Source organism: Mya arenaria, chromosome 7 (assembly GCF_026914265.1).
Source record: "Mya arenaria isolate MELC-2E11 chromosome 7, ASM2691426v1".
Lineage (NCBI taxonomy): Eukaryota > Metazoa > Mollusca > Bivalvia > Myida > Myidae > Mya > Mya arenaria.
Window position 1 is genome coordinate 17,205,637 of NC_069128.1, and position 18,554 is coordinate 17,224,190.

At 34.2% G+C, this 18,554-nt stretch overlaps 1 protein-coding gene across 1 annotated transcript in view; it reads left to right on the forward strand.

Annotated features, from left to right (window-relative positions):
* The window catches only part of LOC128240544 (uncharacterized), a 43,717-nt gene that overhangs the window by 15,127 nt on the left and 10,036 nt on the right, over positions 1 to 18,554 (forward strand). The window contains exons 4-10 of the mRNA XM_052957211.1: positions 4,284 to 4,428; positions 5,757 to 5,992; positions 9,624 to 9,788; positions 11,829 to 11,936; positions 16,539 to 16,659; positions 17,299 to 17,475; positions 18,196 to 18,250. Of these exons, the coding sequence (XP_052813171.1) occupies positions 4,284 to 4,428; positions 5,757 to 5,992; positions 9,624 to 9,788; positions 11,829 to 11,936; positions 16,539 to 16,659; positions 17,299 to 17,475; positions 18,196 to 18,250 (1,007 nt within the window). The remainder of the gene's footprint in view (positions 1 to 4,283; positions 4,429 to 5,756; positions 5,993 to 9,623; positions 9,789 to 11,828; positions 11,937 to 16,538; positions 16,660 to 17,298; positions 17,476 to 18,195; positions 18,251 to 18,554) is intronic.

Below are 18,554 nucleotides of genomic sequence, written 5' to 3' on the forward strand. Positions count from 1 at the left end.
GAAAAAAATGAGGCAAATATTAAACTAGATTGTGTGTCCCCTTAAAGCACTGATATTTTTTTCCAACTTTTAGAGATAACCGATTTTAAGAGAAGCAAAAACAACAATATTGTCCTTTTAACTCTAAAGCTCGCAGATTTTGCGACGTTCGTTTCAGAACAATCAACAACGCAGCAGTCAACCAGTGTACTTGAATAGCGAGCCAGGTTTTAAATAGAAATAATGTGGGCGCTTTTATTATTTCAAGGCTGTTCTGGTTCAAATTGTTAAGGTACTAAAATTTAATTTACAAATTTATGTTTCATGCGTAATAGGGAATTCTACATTATGGTTGTACATTTTTTTAAATTTATATAATATTAGTAGCCTATGGTAATATTTCATGTACCTTTGTTTTATTTAATAAAAACAATGTTATTGTCGCTGTGGGCAAAAAAGTGAATTTTAAAAATACAATGTATATAGTATGATAAAAATGTAAGTTATCAAGTTTGGCTTGAAACACTGAACAAAAAAATAATGGTTGTTGTTTATCATTGCTGACTACCAGTCTAAACCATTCCATTGTAATAATACATTGAAAGGGGAGTAACTCATGTCGTAACTGGTTTTATTTGGTTAAGTAGAAACTGTGTTCTCTGAACCTGGATATTTATTGCAGTATTGAAATCGTTATACCTAAACATGCTATTTTAAGTAAAGTAGAGAAGTTGTTGCTGCATCAGTTTACGCAGGGCTGGTTGGCTCAGATTAATAGTACAGTTGGTACATCAGGTAGAGGGCACAACAAATTGCGTACATACTGTTTGTTGAAAACTGAATTTGGTACAGAAAAGTACTGTAAAATAATCATGCCGCTGCAGCATAGGTCGGTACTGAGTAAATTTAGATGTGGTGTAGCTCCTCTACGAATTGAAACTGGCAGATATGAAAACTTACCGGTTGAAGCTAGAAAATGCCCTTTTTGTGATACTGTAGAAAACGAGTCTCATGTTATCCTTGAGTGTAGAGCATATGATGATTACCGTGTTACATTGTTTGCTAAGGCCGTTGAAACTGATGACTTATTTCTAACTATGAGTAATACTGAAAAGTTGAAATTTATACTCTGTAATTCTGCATTGCTACGACTTGCTTCCAAAACCTTAAATAGTCATTGCGTTCATGTATATACTTTTAAGTATGTAGATGTTTACTTATTGTACTTTGTGATATTCTAATAGGTCACACAAATGATATTGGTTTCTTGTTATTAAATGAACCTACTATATAATGGTCGGTAAATCCAATTTCACCTGCTTGTTTTAGTGTTTCTGGGAGCTAATCTGTCAGTATTAAGTTGGTTGTTTTACTTTTTTCTATGGGCTCTTAAAGCAAATCTTATGCTCATTGATGGAAGAAAATTGTTTGTGTGGCATATTAGTGTTTAATTTGTAAGTACAGTTGTTGTTTTTTATTTACCAGTCAGTATCAGTCACATATTTTATAACAAGTCTGTATTTTATTTTGTATTAATATGTTCTGTGTATTTGTCAAATAGTCTCCTGTAATTCTGTATGGAATGGCCATGTAATTATTTGTTTTATGTGTTGTATGTAACTTTTAGTATGTATATGGACGAGACTCTAATAAAGATATAAATAAATTGAAGCCAATATAAATAATTACCATGTCACATTTGGCTCAAGGTTGTTACATATACTTACATAAATAAATGGTTTCAAGTTACTGCTTGCATCACATAACCTTTATTTTGTGTTATTACGTAGAAACAATCTTTAATCTTTTTAGTGGTCTACATTGTATTGTGTAAACTACGTACCAAATGGGCTAGCCATGAAATATCTATCGCTTCACCCGATTTAAATCAATTTTAGCTGATTGTTGATTTACTAAAATAAATGAATAGAAAAACTTGAGAAATACTGCCTTCTCATTAGACAAAATGAAATGATGACCACTTATTTAGTGTTGGCATGAATGTCTCTGTTCTAGCCATTGCGCTGAAACCATTTACAGACTTTGAAGATCATTTTCGTCTAAGTTTTATGACAAAATGACAAAACCAGAATGAGATTTTCTTCATAAAGCTGAATAGGACGATGATCACGCTTACGAAGAAAATGGTTGTGTACAAAGCCTTAGAAAAAAAAAAATCTTATCAGCAATATTTTAGATGGATGGTGGAAAACATTAAGATCTCAAAAAGGCGTTGGTGTTAAAATTGACGTAATGACAAGCAATTAAATTTTAATGTCGCGCATTACTTAGAAACGATTAAAGATATTCACAGTTTTATTGTATGATTCAGCTTGGCATAAAAACTCAAATAACGTGTTTGTACAGCCAGCGACTTAACTTTTATGGTTGCATTTCTGAGATTGGTTTCTGCATCAGCATTAAAAAGTTAATTTAGCATTTGTCATAGCCTATATGTCGTCAACTTCCGCAGCATTTTCATTCACAAATTTTAACTTTTAGAAATCAAAATTATTTAAAGCTGCCCTCTCACAAATTGACAGTTTTGACCTTTTTTTTTGTCTGAGAATCAGCTCATTCTGGCATCAATGCCTTCCATTCAGTCATATAAGATAACTCACAATAGAACAGATCTCAATTGTTTGGTAAACTGTCATAAATTTTATTTTTCTTAAAGCATATAACACTTAAAGCAAAACATCAATTTTCAAATGTAAATGTAAATATGAATACTGTGGTCTGCTCTTTTGTCAGCAGTCATATCACTGGTTTCCAGAAATTTACAAAGAATCAGCTCATTCCAAGATAAAAAAAATGAAAGATTGTCAAAACAAATCAATCTGTTAAAGTTCAGCTTTAAATCATTGTGGTTGCACACCACTAATTCATTTTCCGACACAATTCAATGAAAACAGGCTAAACTTCAGTTTGGAAAAAAATGTCTTTTCCAGCAATTTTCACGTACATGACTGCCATACATTTCCTTAAAATTCAGTTAAAGCCCAATTGATTTAAACAATAAAAAAGGTATGTGCATTTCTTCTTAGAAAATTTGCTGACTGAAATATTGCACAGATGTTCATATTTCAACGAATTCATGTTGCTTTAAGATGTACAGATGTTCATGTTTTAAGGAAGTCATGATGCCCTAAAGTTTTGCACAGATGTTCATATTTCAACGAATTCATGATGCTTTAAAGTTTTGCACAGATGTTCATATTTCAAGGAATTCATGATGCTTTAAAGTTTTGCACAGATGTTCAAATTTCAACGAATTCATGATGCTTTAAAGTTTTGCACAGATGTTCATATTTCAAGGAATTCATGATGCATAAGGCCGGAAAACAAGTTCTGGTCCACCAAAAAATAGATTATAAAGGATTTTTTTCTGTCTGAGTTCAGGTATTGGACCAAATTTAAAGTATAACAAATATAAATTATGCCCGGTTAGCGCACTTGCTTCTCACCAAGGGATCCAGGTTCGATTCCAGCCTGGGCGCATGTGAGTTTGGTTAGTGGTCACCATGCCGGACAAGTGGGTTTTCTCCAGGTTCTCCGGTTTTCTCCACTCTCGCGCAACATCGTACCAACAAGAATGACTTAGTATAAGCTATCATAGCATCCTTCACAATTGTTGTAAAATATATAATGTTTAAAGAAAATTATCTGCATCACTCAGACTTAAACAAAATACCCATCTGAAGTAGCATTCTCAATTTTAAATATAGGGAGGACAGCCTGGACCACTTCCTGGTAGCATTTAGTTACATCTATATCATACCTTATCATTAAACTTGGTTCTCACTAAGATAATAGGCATAAGTTTTAGCTTGGGAGCGCCATAACTCTGGCTAATTATACCCCTTGAATGTGTAAGCAAAAACGAGAAGTAGAGGCATTCCCTTGCAGCGCTACTGTTCTGCCAAAACATACATTAAAAATACAACAAAACAACAAAAAGGGTTTTAACTGAAGAGTTATGGAAGGGTCACTGCTGCACCCGGTCCTTTTTAGGTAGCACCCTTCTGCCCTCATGGAGACCAGCAATGGACACCCTTTTGCTAGCATAGAATTAAATGATCAAGATTGTCAAATATTTTTTTTTGGTTTTGATTGAAACTCATTATAAGAACAGAAATACAAACACACCTATATAATTGGCAGTTTAAGCCTCATGACATATTTTGTCAAATTCATCATTTTCAAGCTCTTCACCGTCTGCCTGAATGTGCCCTTTTCTTCCTTAGCTTGCTGTCCATTTCAAACCCTGGCTAAAACCCTTAATGATTATACCTATTTTTCAGGGATTTTTCCGGCGCAGCATACAACAGAAGATTCAGTATCGGCCATGTTTAAAGAATCAACAATGCAACATCATGCGCGTGAACAGAAATCGTTGCCAGTACTGCCGTCTGAAGAAATGTATAGCTGTGGGCATGTCCAGAGATGGTATGTGACAAGGGTGTCTATATTAAGACACTTAAGTATTCATAATGAGATGTATAGTGATATTTTTGATGCAATTTCCTGCCTTCTAATGGCTGTTTCCTCTTGTGAAAAAATGTCCATTTTTCCCCCGAAAATTATCATTTTTTCCCAATTTGATAAATTCGGATTATGTTAATGAATATAAAAAGAGGTGAATTTTTTAAAAAATAAACAAAATCTGGACAAGACTTATTTTTTCACAGCAAAATTTATGCATAAAAAAGTGAAAACATAAATATTTGCCATTATATCAGCTATTTTGGCCTGATTTTGTAAAAGAAATTCTCAATTTGCAAGACACAGGCAGTAAAAATTATTCCCCAAAAATGACTAATATGTTAAGGCCTGTTCTCATAAAGGGCTTTAAAAATAGCATAATCATCAGGGGCATAGCTTGTTGTGCATATTTAGGTCGGTCCTCATGAATTATAAGACTGCTCACACTCAAGGAAACAATCATTATACGTTTACCCATGAAACTTCATAGGAATGTTGGTCCATTGGGAACATCTGCATGCGGAGGTTTGATTCACATTTCATTCATATAAATATTGATATATGAAAACACCAAAAGGTGCCGAAATTTGGGAGATAATTGGGCATATTTTAGGTAAAATGTGTTTTCAAAATAGATATTTAATGAATTATGAAATGTTTATGAAGTTATTAGTTAGTTTCATATGGGACAGCTCATAGATGGGTTAATGCTCTCAAACAGGAACTAAGATGAGTAAAGATCTTGCTTACCAAGGATGGCCTAAAAGTTTGGTAGACCATAACATCATAAATAACTTTAGAGCTAGCTTTTGTACAATTTGTGCAATTAACAATAAAACGACAAAGTTATTGTTACCAGTATATCATCGGTATTCTTTTGGAGCATAAAAGAAAGTTTATGCATAAGAACAGTTATGTTCTAATGGGTATTGCATTTGTTGGCAAGTGACAAAAACAGTTATTGACCATGAATATCCCAAATATAACTTAATAAAGATTTTTCACGAAGTGATGGGTGACGAAATCTTGTTTGACTTTCATGAGTCCCACAGACATCAAAAATAGACATCAAAATATTAGCTATCTATGCCTGATATGTCTGCAGGGTGGTAAAGTCAGATGAGCATTGACATAAGCTTGCAGTGCTCTTGTTTTTTAACCAGAAAATAGAACTCCCCTTTTCAGTCCCTTAGCTTGTATAAGAGCTCTATAGTTTGTTGTTTTTAATCAGAAAATATATAAAGCCTGTTTTGCCTTTCAGTCCTTTGATATTTTCATTTTTCTTCCTACAGCTGTGAGGTTTGGAAGAGTTCCGAAGAAAGAAAAGGCCAGAATTATCGAACAGATGCAAAAGAGCAATCTTCAGATGGTTGCTACGGCGATGACCTCTGTACTTTCCCAGCAGGACCTTGTACAAGCTGTCATTATGGCGCACCAACAGACGTGTGACCTTGGGCCTGAAAAGGTCAAGGTCATGAGAGAAATAGCGCTGCTACAGAATGACTATGTGGACTGTCCAGCTCATATGGTGAGAAAAAATGGATAACTTGAAGTGTTGTTTTTGTTGTTATTTTAAAGGTCCTTATAGCTCATTCTGTCACACCAGCAAACCGGGGGTCAAGGTCTGTCCATCCCTGAACATCAAGACAAGTATTCTTTTCTCAGTTCTTTTAATAGTATTTTTTTAGGCATTGACTTCAAACTTCATGCAGATATTATGTTTTGAGAAGATGAACTGTGTTTCAACTGTACAAAAGAAACATTAAGATGATTAACATGGTTGATGTGTTCTCACCGAAATAGGGCATTCAAGAAGCATACATCACTGCCACTGATACTTCTTATTAGAAGAAGGTGGTGGTGGGGGGGGGGGGGTAGTTATCTTATCCAGTGAGCTCTAGATTTTTTATGGTGACAAGTAGCTTTCACTTTGCTGACTTCATTCTTCATTACACAAATGCACATTAATATGACAACATAATACCCTTAAGTTTTTATGCCTCTTTCTTTACTTGGGACATGGGGGATATAGCTGTTTTTCCATTTCCCTTTTTTATTTAAAATGTGATCATACAATACATGAAACTTGTTGTGAAGATGGGGCCGAACCCATGTAATGTTGAAGCTGCAAATCAGTGAGTAAGTCAACTTACAAGGTTATGTATCAATAAATTCCTAGCAGGTGGTAGGACATGATAATAATAGTTAACGGTTCTGTCAAACAAGCATGACGAAAACAAAATACTGTGAAATCATTAATGTTCATGGGGCATTAATGTTCCTGGTTTTCGTGGGTTGGGTGATCCACGAATTCAAGATCCCACGAAATATAAACCCTTTATTCACTTTTTCAATTGCCTTGTTACGTACATACTCTAGTATATTCTTTACAGAGGTCGCAGTATACAGTGTTAAAACCTGTCTCACTGTATAACTTACGATCATTATTCTGTTAATATATTATAACTGCCTTTAACAAATAATTAACCAAATCAATTAAATGTGTTTTATGCAGCAAATGACAGTTATAAGCACGTTTTAAACGTGTGCTGTTAATAAAAATCTCCAAGTTTACAAGATGTGCGTGATGAGTGTCCATACTCGTTTTTTTTATTTAATAAAATAATTAATCGATTACTAGTATATTGAAGGTTACTAAGCACCGAACGTGACAATATACGCACCTTTTCGGTGTTTTCACAGTTTGCAAAATTCTTAATTGGCATTCAATGGCTTCCCCTATCTGTATTTATGATCAGGGTACATCTTCTTTTATTACCTTTATTCCCAATTAAATCGATAAGTGACATGGGTATATGCACTAATTGGCATGTCGTACCACATTAGTGAGTGTCATAAACCGAGTGACGTAAAGACGGAAATCACTGGCCAGCGCGTGGATATTATGCAGACGATCTAGGACGATCGCATCTTCGATTATTATTTTTTTCAAAAATGAAAATCCACGAATTCAAGTACCCACGAAATTGTTTTTTTTCGGCAAACCACGAAATTTCATGCCCACGAACATTAATGATTTCACAGTAAGTGAAAGAGTCAATGTAGGGGCAATAGGTAGGATAGTACTTGATAACGATTGGTGATCATAGCCCCAGTACTCAATTCCGCTCATTCATGTTATGTGGGACAACTTGGGACTTCATTCAAGGGATAAATCTGGTTCTCTACAGGCAAATTGACATGCAGAATTAGCTTAAAAAATCTATTCAGAATCAATTATTATGTGTTCCTCGATAACTCAGTTGGTAGTGTTACTGCCTGTTGGTCGCAACATATGTTGTTTGAAGGTTTTAAATTTCAGCAAAGTCTAAAACTGTTATCAATGCCATTTACTTAAAAAAAACCTTGATCGGTCAATTATACCATGGTACTTGTGTAGTATTAGTGGAGTATAACCTGGGTACCAAATATGAACTCCCTTTGAGCAAGACGGTTTAATATCCTTTCGCGTCGGTGATATATACTGGCATAAAAGTCATGTGACATACACCTTAGCCTTAGGTGGTGTTCCAAACACACAGGCCCAGTCCTCCGTCTGGTCGATGCCATCCTTTTCGCTGTTAGGTGTCACTGTAATAATAAATTTACTAGAAAGGTTGAATTACTGTCTTCGAAAGTGGACTTTTGAATGAAAGAGTCTGAATTCTTACACTGTTGTCCAGTATACTGGAGTTTTAACAAGCCATGCTGTGTGAATAATGGGCTTGTGCTAATTTCAACAACTGAAATAGACAAAATATACTGGTTACAACTAGCTAGGGAATAGTCTGGTTCTGGATGTATTTAATCTTCTTTGAATTGTTAGTAACAAATGGCACCAAAAATGTGTTCCATCTATTTATGTGCCTACATTACTTTACCATTAAATTAGAACGACGAACGTGACTAATTGAATGTATTAGGTTTATCCTGTTTTACCTAGTGAGGGAAAAGCCTCCGGCCATTTATGATTCCCGAAGTAGGTAAAATGACATGTGAATCAGATATTTATGGATTCCAAATATAGCTGACATTTTCTAGGAAGCCTATTAAGGGAAGCAGGGTAGCTGTACTTACTTGATACCGTGACTTTATTATCATAACAAGAAAATACTGTAACTTAGGTACAGATACAAAAATATAAGCGATACTTTAGTGCATTTGTAACTAGGGTATTATGGGCCACAAAGCTATTAATTTAAAAAAATTAAATATTTATAAAGGTATTAAAGTCGAATGGGTTAAACAGGAATATGCATTGAAAATGTCTTGGCATCAACCTATATTGTGCACTTTGAAGATTGTATTATTTCATTTTTTGGCTCATCTGTTTTCCAGGATTTTTTATGAAAAAAATATTGGTATTGTCATAGCATATGTGTTGTCATCGTTATTGTTGTCATGCAATTTTTTTAACCATGGCCAAAGCTCTTAAATATGAAACTTGGTAAACATGTTACAAGGGACAATATGCCTTGTTGAGCAAGGCGGGTAACTCTAGCTTTAGAAATTGTAAGTAATTCCCCTTTTATATTGAAAAATCATGAACAGACGAGGGTTGGCATTCCCTAACTGCACTCTTGTCTTGATAAGATACATTTAAATGGATCAGTATAACTGAATAATAGTTTCTTAATATTTGATCAGATGATAAATTAGGAACCAGCTATTTAGCAATAATTATATGATAATGCAAGCAATGTACATACCATTTTAAAAGCTTGTGTTTTTGACTGTAAAATTTGGTGATGTGTAACCTAAGAAAATAATACTAGGGTACAGTTTTATAGTATTGCATCAGTTGGAGTGATTTAAGCAAAATGCAAACAGATGCATGGTTTTACAGATGAATAACTCCAATTATTTGATGTTAAAGTAAACCAGGGAGGAAAAATGCATCCAAGTTTGGGCTCTGAACACAAGAATTGCACTGTAACCAATGAGCTAACCAATCAGCTCGTTCTTACCAACACATGCTTCAATGTTTTGATTGTGTAAACATGTCGAAGTTTGTACAAGTTGCATAAGTACAAGTTAAAACAATGAACTAAATCAGGACTGACAGATTTTTCTAAAATATATACACAGATTTCAGTGAAAAAATATGCATTATCCACTATAAAGATCTGTACATTAATTGTTTTCTTCTTTTTTGCCAGGCCTGCCCTCTGAATTTCAATGTCAGTAGCGATTCTACTGACAACCAAGATTGGACAGATTTCTCGGAATTCTTCGCCCCCGCCATCAAATCGGTCGTGGACTTTGCAAAATTGATTCCTGGTTTCCTACTTCTCAACCAAGATGACCAGATTGTACTGTTGAAGGTATGAAAAGTTCAATAAAAGTGCTTTCATTAGCTGGTGGCTTGTTTCATTAACAATCCCAGAAGCCATGTTATTGTATAATGAGTATCACTGATGAAACAGAGGCCCTAGTCAACAAACTTCTTTTTGTCTTAATGAAGGTTTCCCGCACTGCTATAGTTGCTGCATTATGGCTTCATCCCTTAACATCACCCAGTGTGACTTAAACCAAATTTTAAAGTTTAAAGAGAAACTTGAACTGGTAGGTGGGGTATGCCAAAAGAGTAATTTTTTACCCTAAATCAGACATGTTAACCTTTGGCAATGACAGAGAGGTAGATTTAGGTCTCAAAAGCGGTAGTTTGGGTTCAAAAGTGGTAAAATTTCTAATTCCTTTAATTTTCCTTTTAATCTTGATATTTGCTACTATATTTAGATTTTCGGAACATATGCATAAAATGTGTCAAGGTTGAGACTTGTCAAATGTCAGTGATTTTGATTGAGAAACAGAAGCAATATTACCTCTGACTTGTAAAAACAAATTAATATTTAGTTGAGCTGCTAAAAAATAAATCAGACTGCCAAAACAGATCAGAGTGAAAGTGCAGATGACTGCAGAACTGTATATGTCAAATTTCACGCCAAAATGTCGTAAAATTTTACACACTGTAAATAATTAATAACACCTTAGAAATGTTGTTTTCTTTAATGTTTTCAATGTTTTATAATGTCTTTGATATTTACAAAAATGCTGATTAGTAGTATGCCAATAAACAAAGAATGCTGTTTAGTGGTATTTTGTACCCTACTGGTAACTTAGCATCAGTCTCGGCCGAAGTGTGAAGTGATTTGACAAGTTGTTTATTGCACCATGTTCTTTAAATTTTACAGATTAATACGGTATTTTAGCATGGTTGATATAATTTTGAGATTTTTAAGAAGAGCTTTCAATAACGGTAGATTTCGACGGGAAAGCGATAGCGTTAGAAGGGTCTCTAAAGTGGTATATTTACCTACTGCTGGTAGAGTTCACATGTACGCCTAAATGCCTCGAGGCATGTGATGAAGGAGATCGAGAGTGGTCCCAAAGCTCAGACTATTGTATAGGGTTAATTGCCAATGTTAAATTTAAGAGTAGAATTTGGTTGTTTTGATTGGACTGTTATATTTATTGGCCAATCAACTGTATGGAATTATCATGTCTAAGAATAAGGAAATATTTAAGTTGAATATTGGTCCCAGTCTCCTGGAAAATCACTCGTGTCAAAAGGATCGTTAAATTTCCGAAAATGAGGAAGTCATTGGTAATTACTAAAAAAATATCCTTAATGTTTATTTTTTTTTTATTTTATGTGTTTAATTTCATGATTTCTTGAATTAAAAGTAATAGAAAGATTTACTTGCAAAAGAGTACAAACATTGTAATATGTAACAAATACAGCGTTTAGGTTAAAAAAAATATACAAATTCTAAGAAATATTAATTTAAAACAGCGCTTGTACAGTACATTAAAAACTTTTAATGAGATTGCCTCGTAAATTTTAGAACGTCGAAGAAGGCTCTTCTGAATTAAGAATTTATATGAATTGTAAATGCCATGAAGTGTCTGTTAACTACATTTCTCGTGATTAAGCACTGCACTTATTGAAGGCTGTTAGGCATTTTCATTGGCTGAGAACCTTGCCAATATTCATAAAACATTTTAAGTCATTTCTTAACTCAAGGTGATTTCCTTATATGTTAGTCATCCAATTTAAAGAAAAAAAATTAAGTGTTTTCAACACAAATGTATGTATATAGCATATATATGTTTAAGTGTTTTGTATGTCATTTATAACAAGTGTGATACTTAACTTAGGAAATGACCAAATATGTTTTATGAATGCTGGCCCTGGCTTTGGTTTCCTGTTTTGAAAATTAAAAAAATTGCCCTGGGTTGGTCTCAAACACTTGACCTTATTGATGTGTGGTGGACAAGGAAACAACTCTGAACTGTCTTATCATTGATTTGCTTTTACCATCTGAAATGTTTAATAGAAAAAAAATCAACATTTTTTTCAGGCTGCCACGTTCGAGGTAATGTTGGTCCGTATGGCGTGTTTGTTTGACATGGAATCAAACACAATGATGTTTGCGCACGGGAAGTTGTTTCGGCGGCAGACATCAGGGGTATGGTCTTTATTCTTTGTAGAAAACATCTAGTGAATGTCAAATTGCTTATGGAGTCAAATGATTGCCAAAATTGCTAATTCCTGAAGTCTAATGGCAAAATTGCTAATTTCTGGAGTCTAGTGATTGCCAAAATGCCTATTTCTTGAGTGTAACGATTGCCCAAATTGCTTACTTTCTGAGTCTAGTGATTGCCAAAATTGCTTACTTCTTGAGTCTAGTGATTGCCAAAATGCCTATATCTTGAGTTTAGTGATTGCCAAAATTGCTTACTTCTTGAGTTCAATGAAGCTTGCTCTTAACCCTGCAAAGCATCCATGCATATACAGTTTGAATTCAATTATGCATAAACTGATCAATTAAATAATATATTTACATTGCGCTTGCAAGAACGTTGCATCAATAAACCAATCCCTTCTCGTTTAGGAGTAGTGACTGACTGTTTCAAGTAGATGTTTGCTTCAGTGCAAACTGGCATAGTGTTTTGTTTGACTCATGGATGTTTATTAGATATATTGTACACAACCCATTTCTTCATGTTGTGACTTAGTTGTGTTGAAATAGATATTTATTATCTGTTAGAATTGAAGTGTTTATTGATGCACCTTTTGTTTGTTATAAAGGAGGACAGCATATTTCATCAAAGTTCTTCAAAGGCGTGGAGATGTTTACGATAGAATTTCATTTACGCATTCTGAAATGTTTACGCAAAAGTCGACATTTACGTGCTTGCATATTTACACTAATTTTCAAATCACCCCATTCTGTTACTAAATAAGTTCTCAAAATAGATTTCCCCCTCTGAGAATCAATTTTAGCAACATTTTCTAACTACGTAAATTCGTCAATTCATGTTTACAGATTTCTGATTCATGAAACTATTATGAAAGCACTCTAATCTTAAGGTGTTTCATCCATTATCAAGATGGCGAATCATTAACTTTTATTTTTCTCAGGGATGATAAAACTCAGGGATAATCCTGAAATAAGGATTAGGATTAGAGTTGTTGTTTTTTTACCACTTGGACTCTGAATTCATCCTCTTTCCCCAGCAGTATGTGTATTCCATGTGATAAATTGCATCATTAATGCTTCGTCAGAAGGCAATATTTTGATTTGTATGAAGTCTTTAAACAAAGATATCTTGACAATTTCACGGCCATTCTAATTGAAACATAGTGCAGTCTGGGCTTCATACATTAAGCCACGCCTTGGGCCATTTTCCAGAGTTTGATTGAGAGTTTAGTTTTTTAAAACCTTTGCACAAAACTGCCGCCTGATGTAGCACTGTCAAAACATTTTGAAATCAGGTTTGTCAAAGTGTCAATGGAAACCTATCATCTTTTCAAAGTCCAGTAATAATCATGTGGTATTCACAACACACAGCCCAATGATAAAACAAAATTTGAAAATAAAATCCAAAATTTTATTTTTAAAAATACAAAAGAAAAATCATTAAAAAAAAATTGTATTTTGTAATAAGAAAAATGACTTAATAATAAGTATATACATACTTTAAGCTAATGAAAAGATGACCCCATAAACCTTATTTTTTACTGGAAGTCTTTCTAAAACAATGTTAAACATATGGTTTTTTCCCCAAAGTTGAAAATAAAATACCCATTTTTTTCTTTAAATGTTATATGATTGAAAAGTTGATAAGAAATAAAATCTTAATCTCTTTCTTTATCTTCCCAGGAGCCAGCGGCTCCCAGTTTATTGTCTGAATCAATAATGTTAAAACCCTTTTTCAATCAGGTGAACAATATAGGGGATCTTGGCCCTCTTGTTTTTTTTAAGCATTCTTGTTCATTTCTAGACAAAAAAGGATTTCCTAAATTCTACCAATCAGAATGGCCCTGGCCACCTCTCCGAAATGGTAAGATTTTAATCTCGGACTTAACTTACATTTGTATGTGTTTTTTTTTATTGACATTTGCAATGAAAAATAGTATAATATATGAGGTAAATAATCATACCTGGTTTTGTGCTGAAAGATAGGAAAATTGGCTACTTACTATTTTTAATTGTACTGATATTGTATGTTTATGTAATCAAGAAGAACGCGGGTTAGCACACTCACTTCTCACCTAGGCAACCCAGGTTCGATTCCGGGCTTGGGTGCATGTGAGTTTGGCTTGTGGTCACCAAGCCGGACAAGTGGTTTTTCTCTGGGTGTTCTGGGTTCCTCCCCAACACAAGACCACATTCTCCCGTAAAATTGTGCCAACAAGAGTGATTAATATAATGTTGTAATAAATTGTTTCACAATCATTGTAAAATGAATAAGATCAATATATTTAAAAAGGCTTACTTTTAACGTAACAGTCAATAGGGCTATAAACCACAATATCTAGTGATGGAAAGTAATGCTTAATAATGGATGAAATACCTTAAAAACGAAATTATAAACTACATGGGTTTTATGTAAATTGTTTCCGTTTGTTCATTCATGAATTTATTGTGTTTTCTTTATAGATGATGATGTGTTTATTTCTTAATGCGGCATCATTAATTTTTAGATCCATTTTCACTTTTGCACTTCGATTTTCTATACAGTTGAATGTAACGTTGGCGTAAATAATTGCGTAAAATATTATCTTCTGTAAAGTCTGTACTTGAAACTTGAGCTCCTTTTCTGTTGCAAAGGAAGGCAGTTCCGGTAGTTCAGTGATAGATTGCCCTTCAGTAGTGGGAGGTCGCGGATTTAAAATCCAACCATGTCATGCCAAAGGCAATATAAAATGCTACTGTAGGGTTTTAGCCAGGTTTTAAAAAGGGCAGGGTGCTACAGAAAAAGGGATAGGGTGCTGATAAACACAAGGGCACATTATATAGGGCTTTGAATAATTAAAGGGACTGTAAACCAGATTGGCACCAAAAAAAGTTTTTTTCTGTAATGAATCTCAAGACTATTATTTAATAGAATGTGTTACGCTTTGATATCATAATTGTAAAACAAGTACCAAAATTTAAAAAAAAAAATGTGTCGGAGACCGGGTTCGAACCCGTGTCGCCAAAAATGCAGCCCGGTGTCGTATCCACTGTGCTACGAAGGCTTACTGTTAACGAGTGGTATATTTAAGCTATATACCTAACTTGGTAATATCATGTGATAACATCGTCTAGCCAATCATACATAAGGAATGAATTCTACCAGGTAGACATACCCAGTAATTTTTTTTAATGGAAATATATGAAATAACTGCTAAACTTAAAGAAATTGTACACATTAATACCAAGTTTATGTCAGTTTTTGACAATTTTCTTTTTTTTCTTGAAAATTGATCATCTGATACACAGTTGCTTTAAAGCATTATGAATTACAAAACAAAATCTTACAAATTTGAAGTAATATTTGATTTAACTTTCAAATTTGTAAAGTTTGTTTTTAAATCATACCCAGTTATCTTTTTTCAAGTTTTAATCAAAACAAAAAGAAATATTTTATTATCTTTAACATTTAATTCTTTGAAGGCAGGAGGGTGCACATTCTGGTCTCCATTAGGGAACTTGAAGTGTGCTTCCAAAAAGGCAAGGGTACAGCACCCTCCCATTACCCTCTTGCTATAACCCTGCTAATCAGTACATTGCATGACCGTTGTTTTTAGAACATATCACTAACTGGGAAAGTTGGAGAACTCTGTACTGGTTAAAGCCATGAAAGTAATGGCTCACGTGTATCAGTGTTTTACATTAGACACGTTTTACAATGAGCACGTTGACGAACCAAGGGGAATTTGAGATAAAAGCTGAGGTAATTAACCTGTCTATTCTGCGCTGTTGTCTCTTCAGCAACAATTAAAAGGACACATTTGGAATTAAGTATTTTCATTGGCTATCCTAGATTGTAAAATTGGAATAATATACAGGTTCATTGAACTAGATTATATATACATTTTTTAGGGTTTTAGACATGATTTAAAAAGGGCAGGGTGCAGCAGAAAAGGGACAGGGTGATATGGGTAAAAAAGGCACACTGAATCAGGTTATGAAGAACTTGAACAATATTTGTGTTCGATCTATTACCTTGTCTTCCATTGTTAGATTTTAAAATCATTTGGTAGAAGCAACCATTATAACATAATGATGTGTCGAGCTGATGACCTTGGTCCCTATCTTTAAGGTCAAGGTCACTGCGCGCATTAGAACTTTGCCAGATTTGCTAGATAAGCCTTTCTGGTGATAGTGATCCATGTCCAGTCCATCAGTTTGTCATTCATGGTGGAATATGGAAAAAACTTTTGCAGTAGTAACTAGCATAAGATATTCATGTGTCACATGCCACAACTATGTTCCGAGCTTAACATTGTCAGTTTCGCTAGATTATTTTACATACTTATTTCATATTATATCCATCACAAACTGATGTTGACTCCAGGGTAATGATTCATTATAATTTGCTAAGTAGAGTGAGAGTTATGATTCCTCAAACATCAGTTTTACACTTTGGCTGTACTGAAGGACAATTTTCCCAGAAGAATACATGAATAGGTTCAATTTTGTCGAGTTATTTACCTAGACCAACTGTTAAAAACAGAAAAGCTTTGAAGCAGTACTCTTATTGACCACTCGTTATGAAATTTGTTCGCTTTATTTCAGCTGTCAACAAGTGTGGGATTTCTGCTGGACTCCATGTTTGACTTTGCTGAACGGTTCAACAAACTGGCATTAACAGAAGACGAGATTGCGTTGTTCTCAGCGGTGGTCTTGCTCTCTCCAGGTAATATACTATCCCTGTCTTAACAAAGATGCACTCTTACTCCCACCTAAGATTTACCATTGTTTTAATTTACCGAAAAGGGTGAATAAATATCCAAAACAATCGTTCTTGTGAATGATAATGTGCTTAATTTGAAAGAAAGGTGCAGAAAACATGCCGGTATTTCTACCTTATGAGATGATAGTTGATCACTGTATATCTTTTAGCACTCACCAATCATCTAATATTTGTGTGTTTTCAGCCATTAAATACACGGTTTCAATCTTGTTATCAGTAATTAATATTTTCCATAAATGCACTATTTAGTAAGTAGTTAAAGGTTTATCACTTAAAAGCTATTTTAGTTATACACATGTAAGTATTGATTTAATACCAGTGGCACTAAAAATTTGAACTTTTTACCAGTTGGCATATTCTTTTTTAATTTCCTTTTGTAGAAAGTATTCTTTTAAAACAATTTTGATGCCAGCAAGGTAGTTATTTAACATGCTGGAAAAAGGTACACCTTGATTCATACACATGATGTTTCTTTTTCAAAATTCTAAAACACTTCTTTCAAATTTAAAATAAACAAAGGATTCCAAGTTTGGCTAGTACTGAAAAACATGAACAAGAATTTTCAATGACTTGTATTTGTAGATCGTCCTGGCTTACGTCAGACAGAGCAACTGGAGGCAATACAAAGCAAACTGACGGAATCTCTCCAGAATCTGATGAATACGCACCATACAGAGGATAACACGCTCTTCGCAAAACTTGTCATGAAAACACACGACCTGCGAACTCTCAACGCGTTGCATGCGGAAAAAACTGTTGGTGCGTAATTTATTTCAACCAAAATATATCACAAATGATAAAGAACAAATTTCAGGAGACCTTTAGCTGATGTTACAGGATCACAATTTTAACTAACACCTGAGAGATATTTAGAAATAAGGCTTGCCGATACTATGTGGTCAATAGGGTTTTAGCCAGATTTTACAAAGGACATGGTGCTGCAAAACAGGAAGGGGGGGGGGAGTGGGGGGTGCTAATCGAGAGAAGAGCACATGGCATCAGTTGAATTTCACAGAAAAGGTTAGGAATTGTGCTAAATAAAAGTAATGTTAAATTTCACTTGGGAAAAAATGTACTTAATGTCAAGTCTGTATTTATAAGCATTTGAGTCCATGAAGGCAGGAGGTTGCGCATCTTCATAAGGGCGGAATGGTGCTACCAAAAAATGATCAATGTGCAGTTTATTGATCGTTTAGCACACTCACTTTTAACCAAGGCTTCCTGTGTTCGATTCCTGGCTTGAGCACATGTGAATTTGGTATGTGGTTACAAAGCCAGGCAAATTGGTTTCCTCTGAGTACTCCTGTTTCTCTCGAAACATGTGACCACACCCTCGTGTAACATCATGACAATGAGAGTGATTAATATAATGTAATAACTTGTTTCACAATTGCATCAACTAAATTGTCTATATTAATACTGCTGCATTTATAAATTATAATGGACTCACTTAATAACGATCTATTATATATTTTCCAGGTCAGGGGGAGAAAGGAGAAGAAGGGGACTTACAGGATGGACAGGCCGATAACAGGTGGGTGTTAAACACATGCTAGGTTTTTAAAGCTGCACTCTCACAGAATGACCCATTTGACAACAATTTCATTTTTCTTAGTGTTAGTAACGCTTTTAGTCATAAACATCAATTTTTCGTACCCTGATATTAAAACAGCTATCTGATCTTTTATCAGTAGTCTTAAATCACAGTCTTTCAAACATTTATTTAATATTTTGCTCATTCTGAGAAAAAAAGTTGTTAAAACGGTCAATCAATGAGAGTGCAACTTATAAGGGAGAACTATTTTATTTCCTTTTTGATTAAGAGTTAAAAAGTAGAA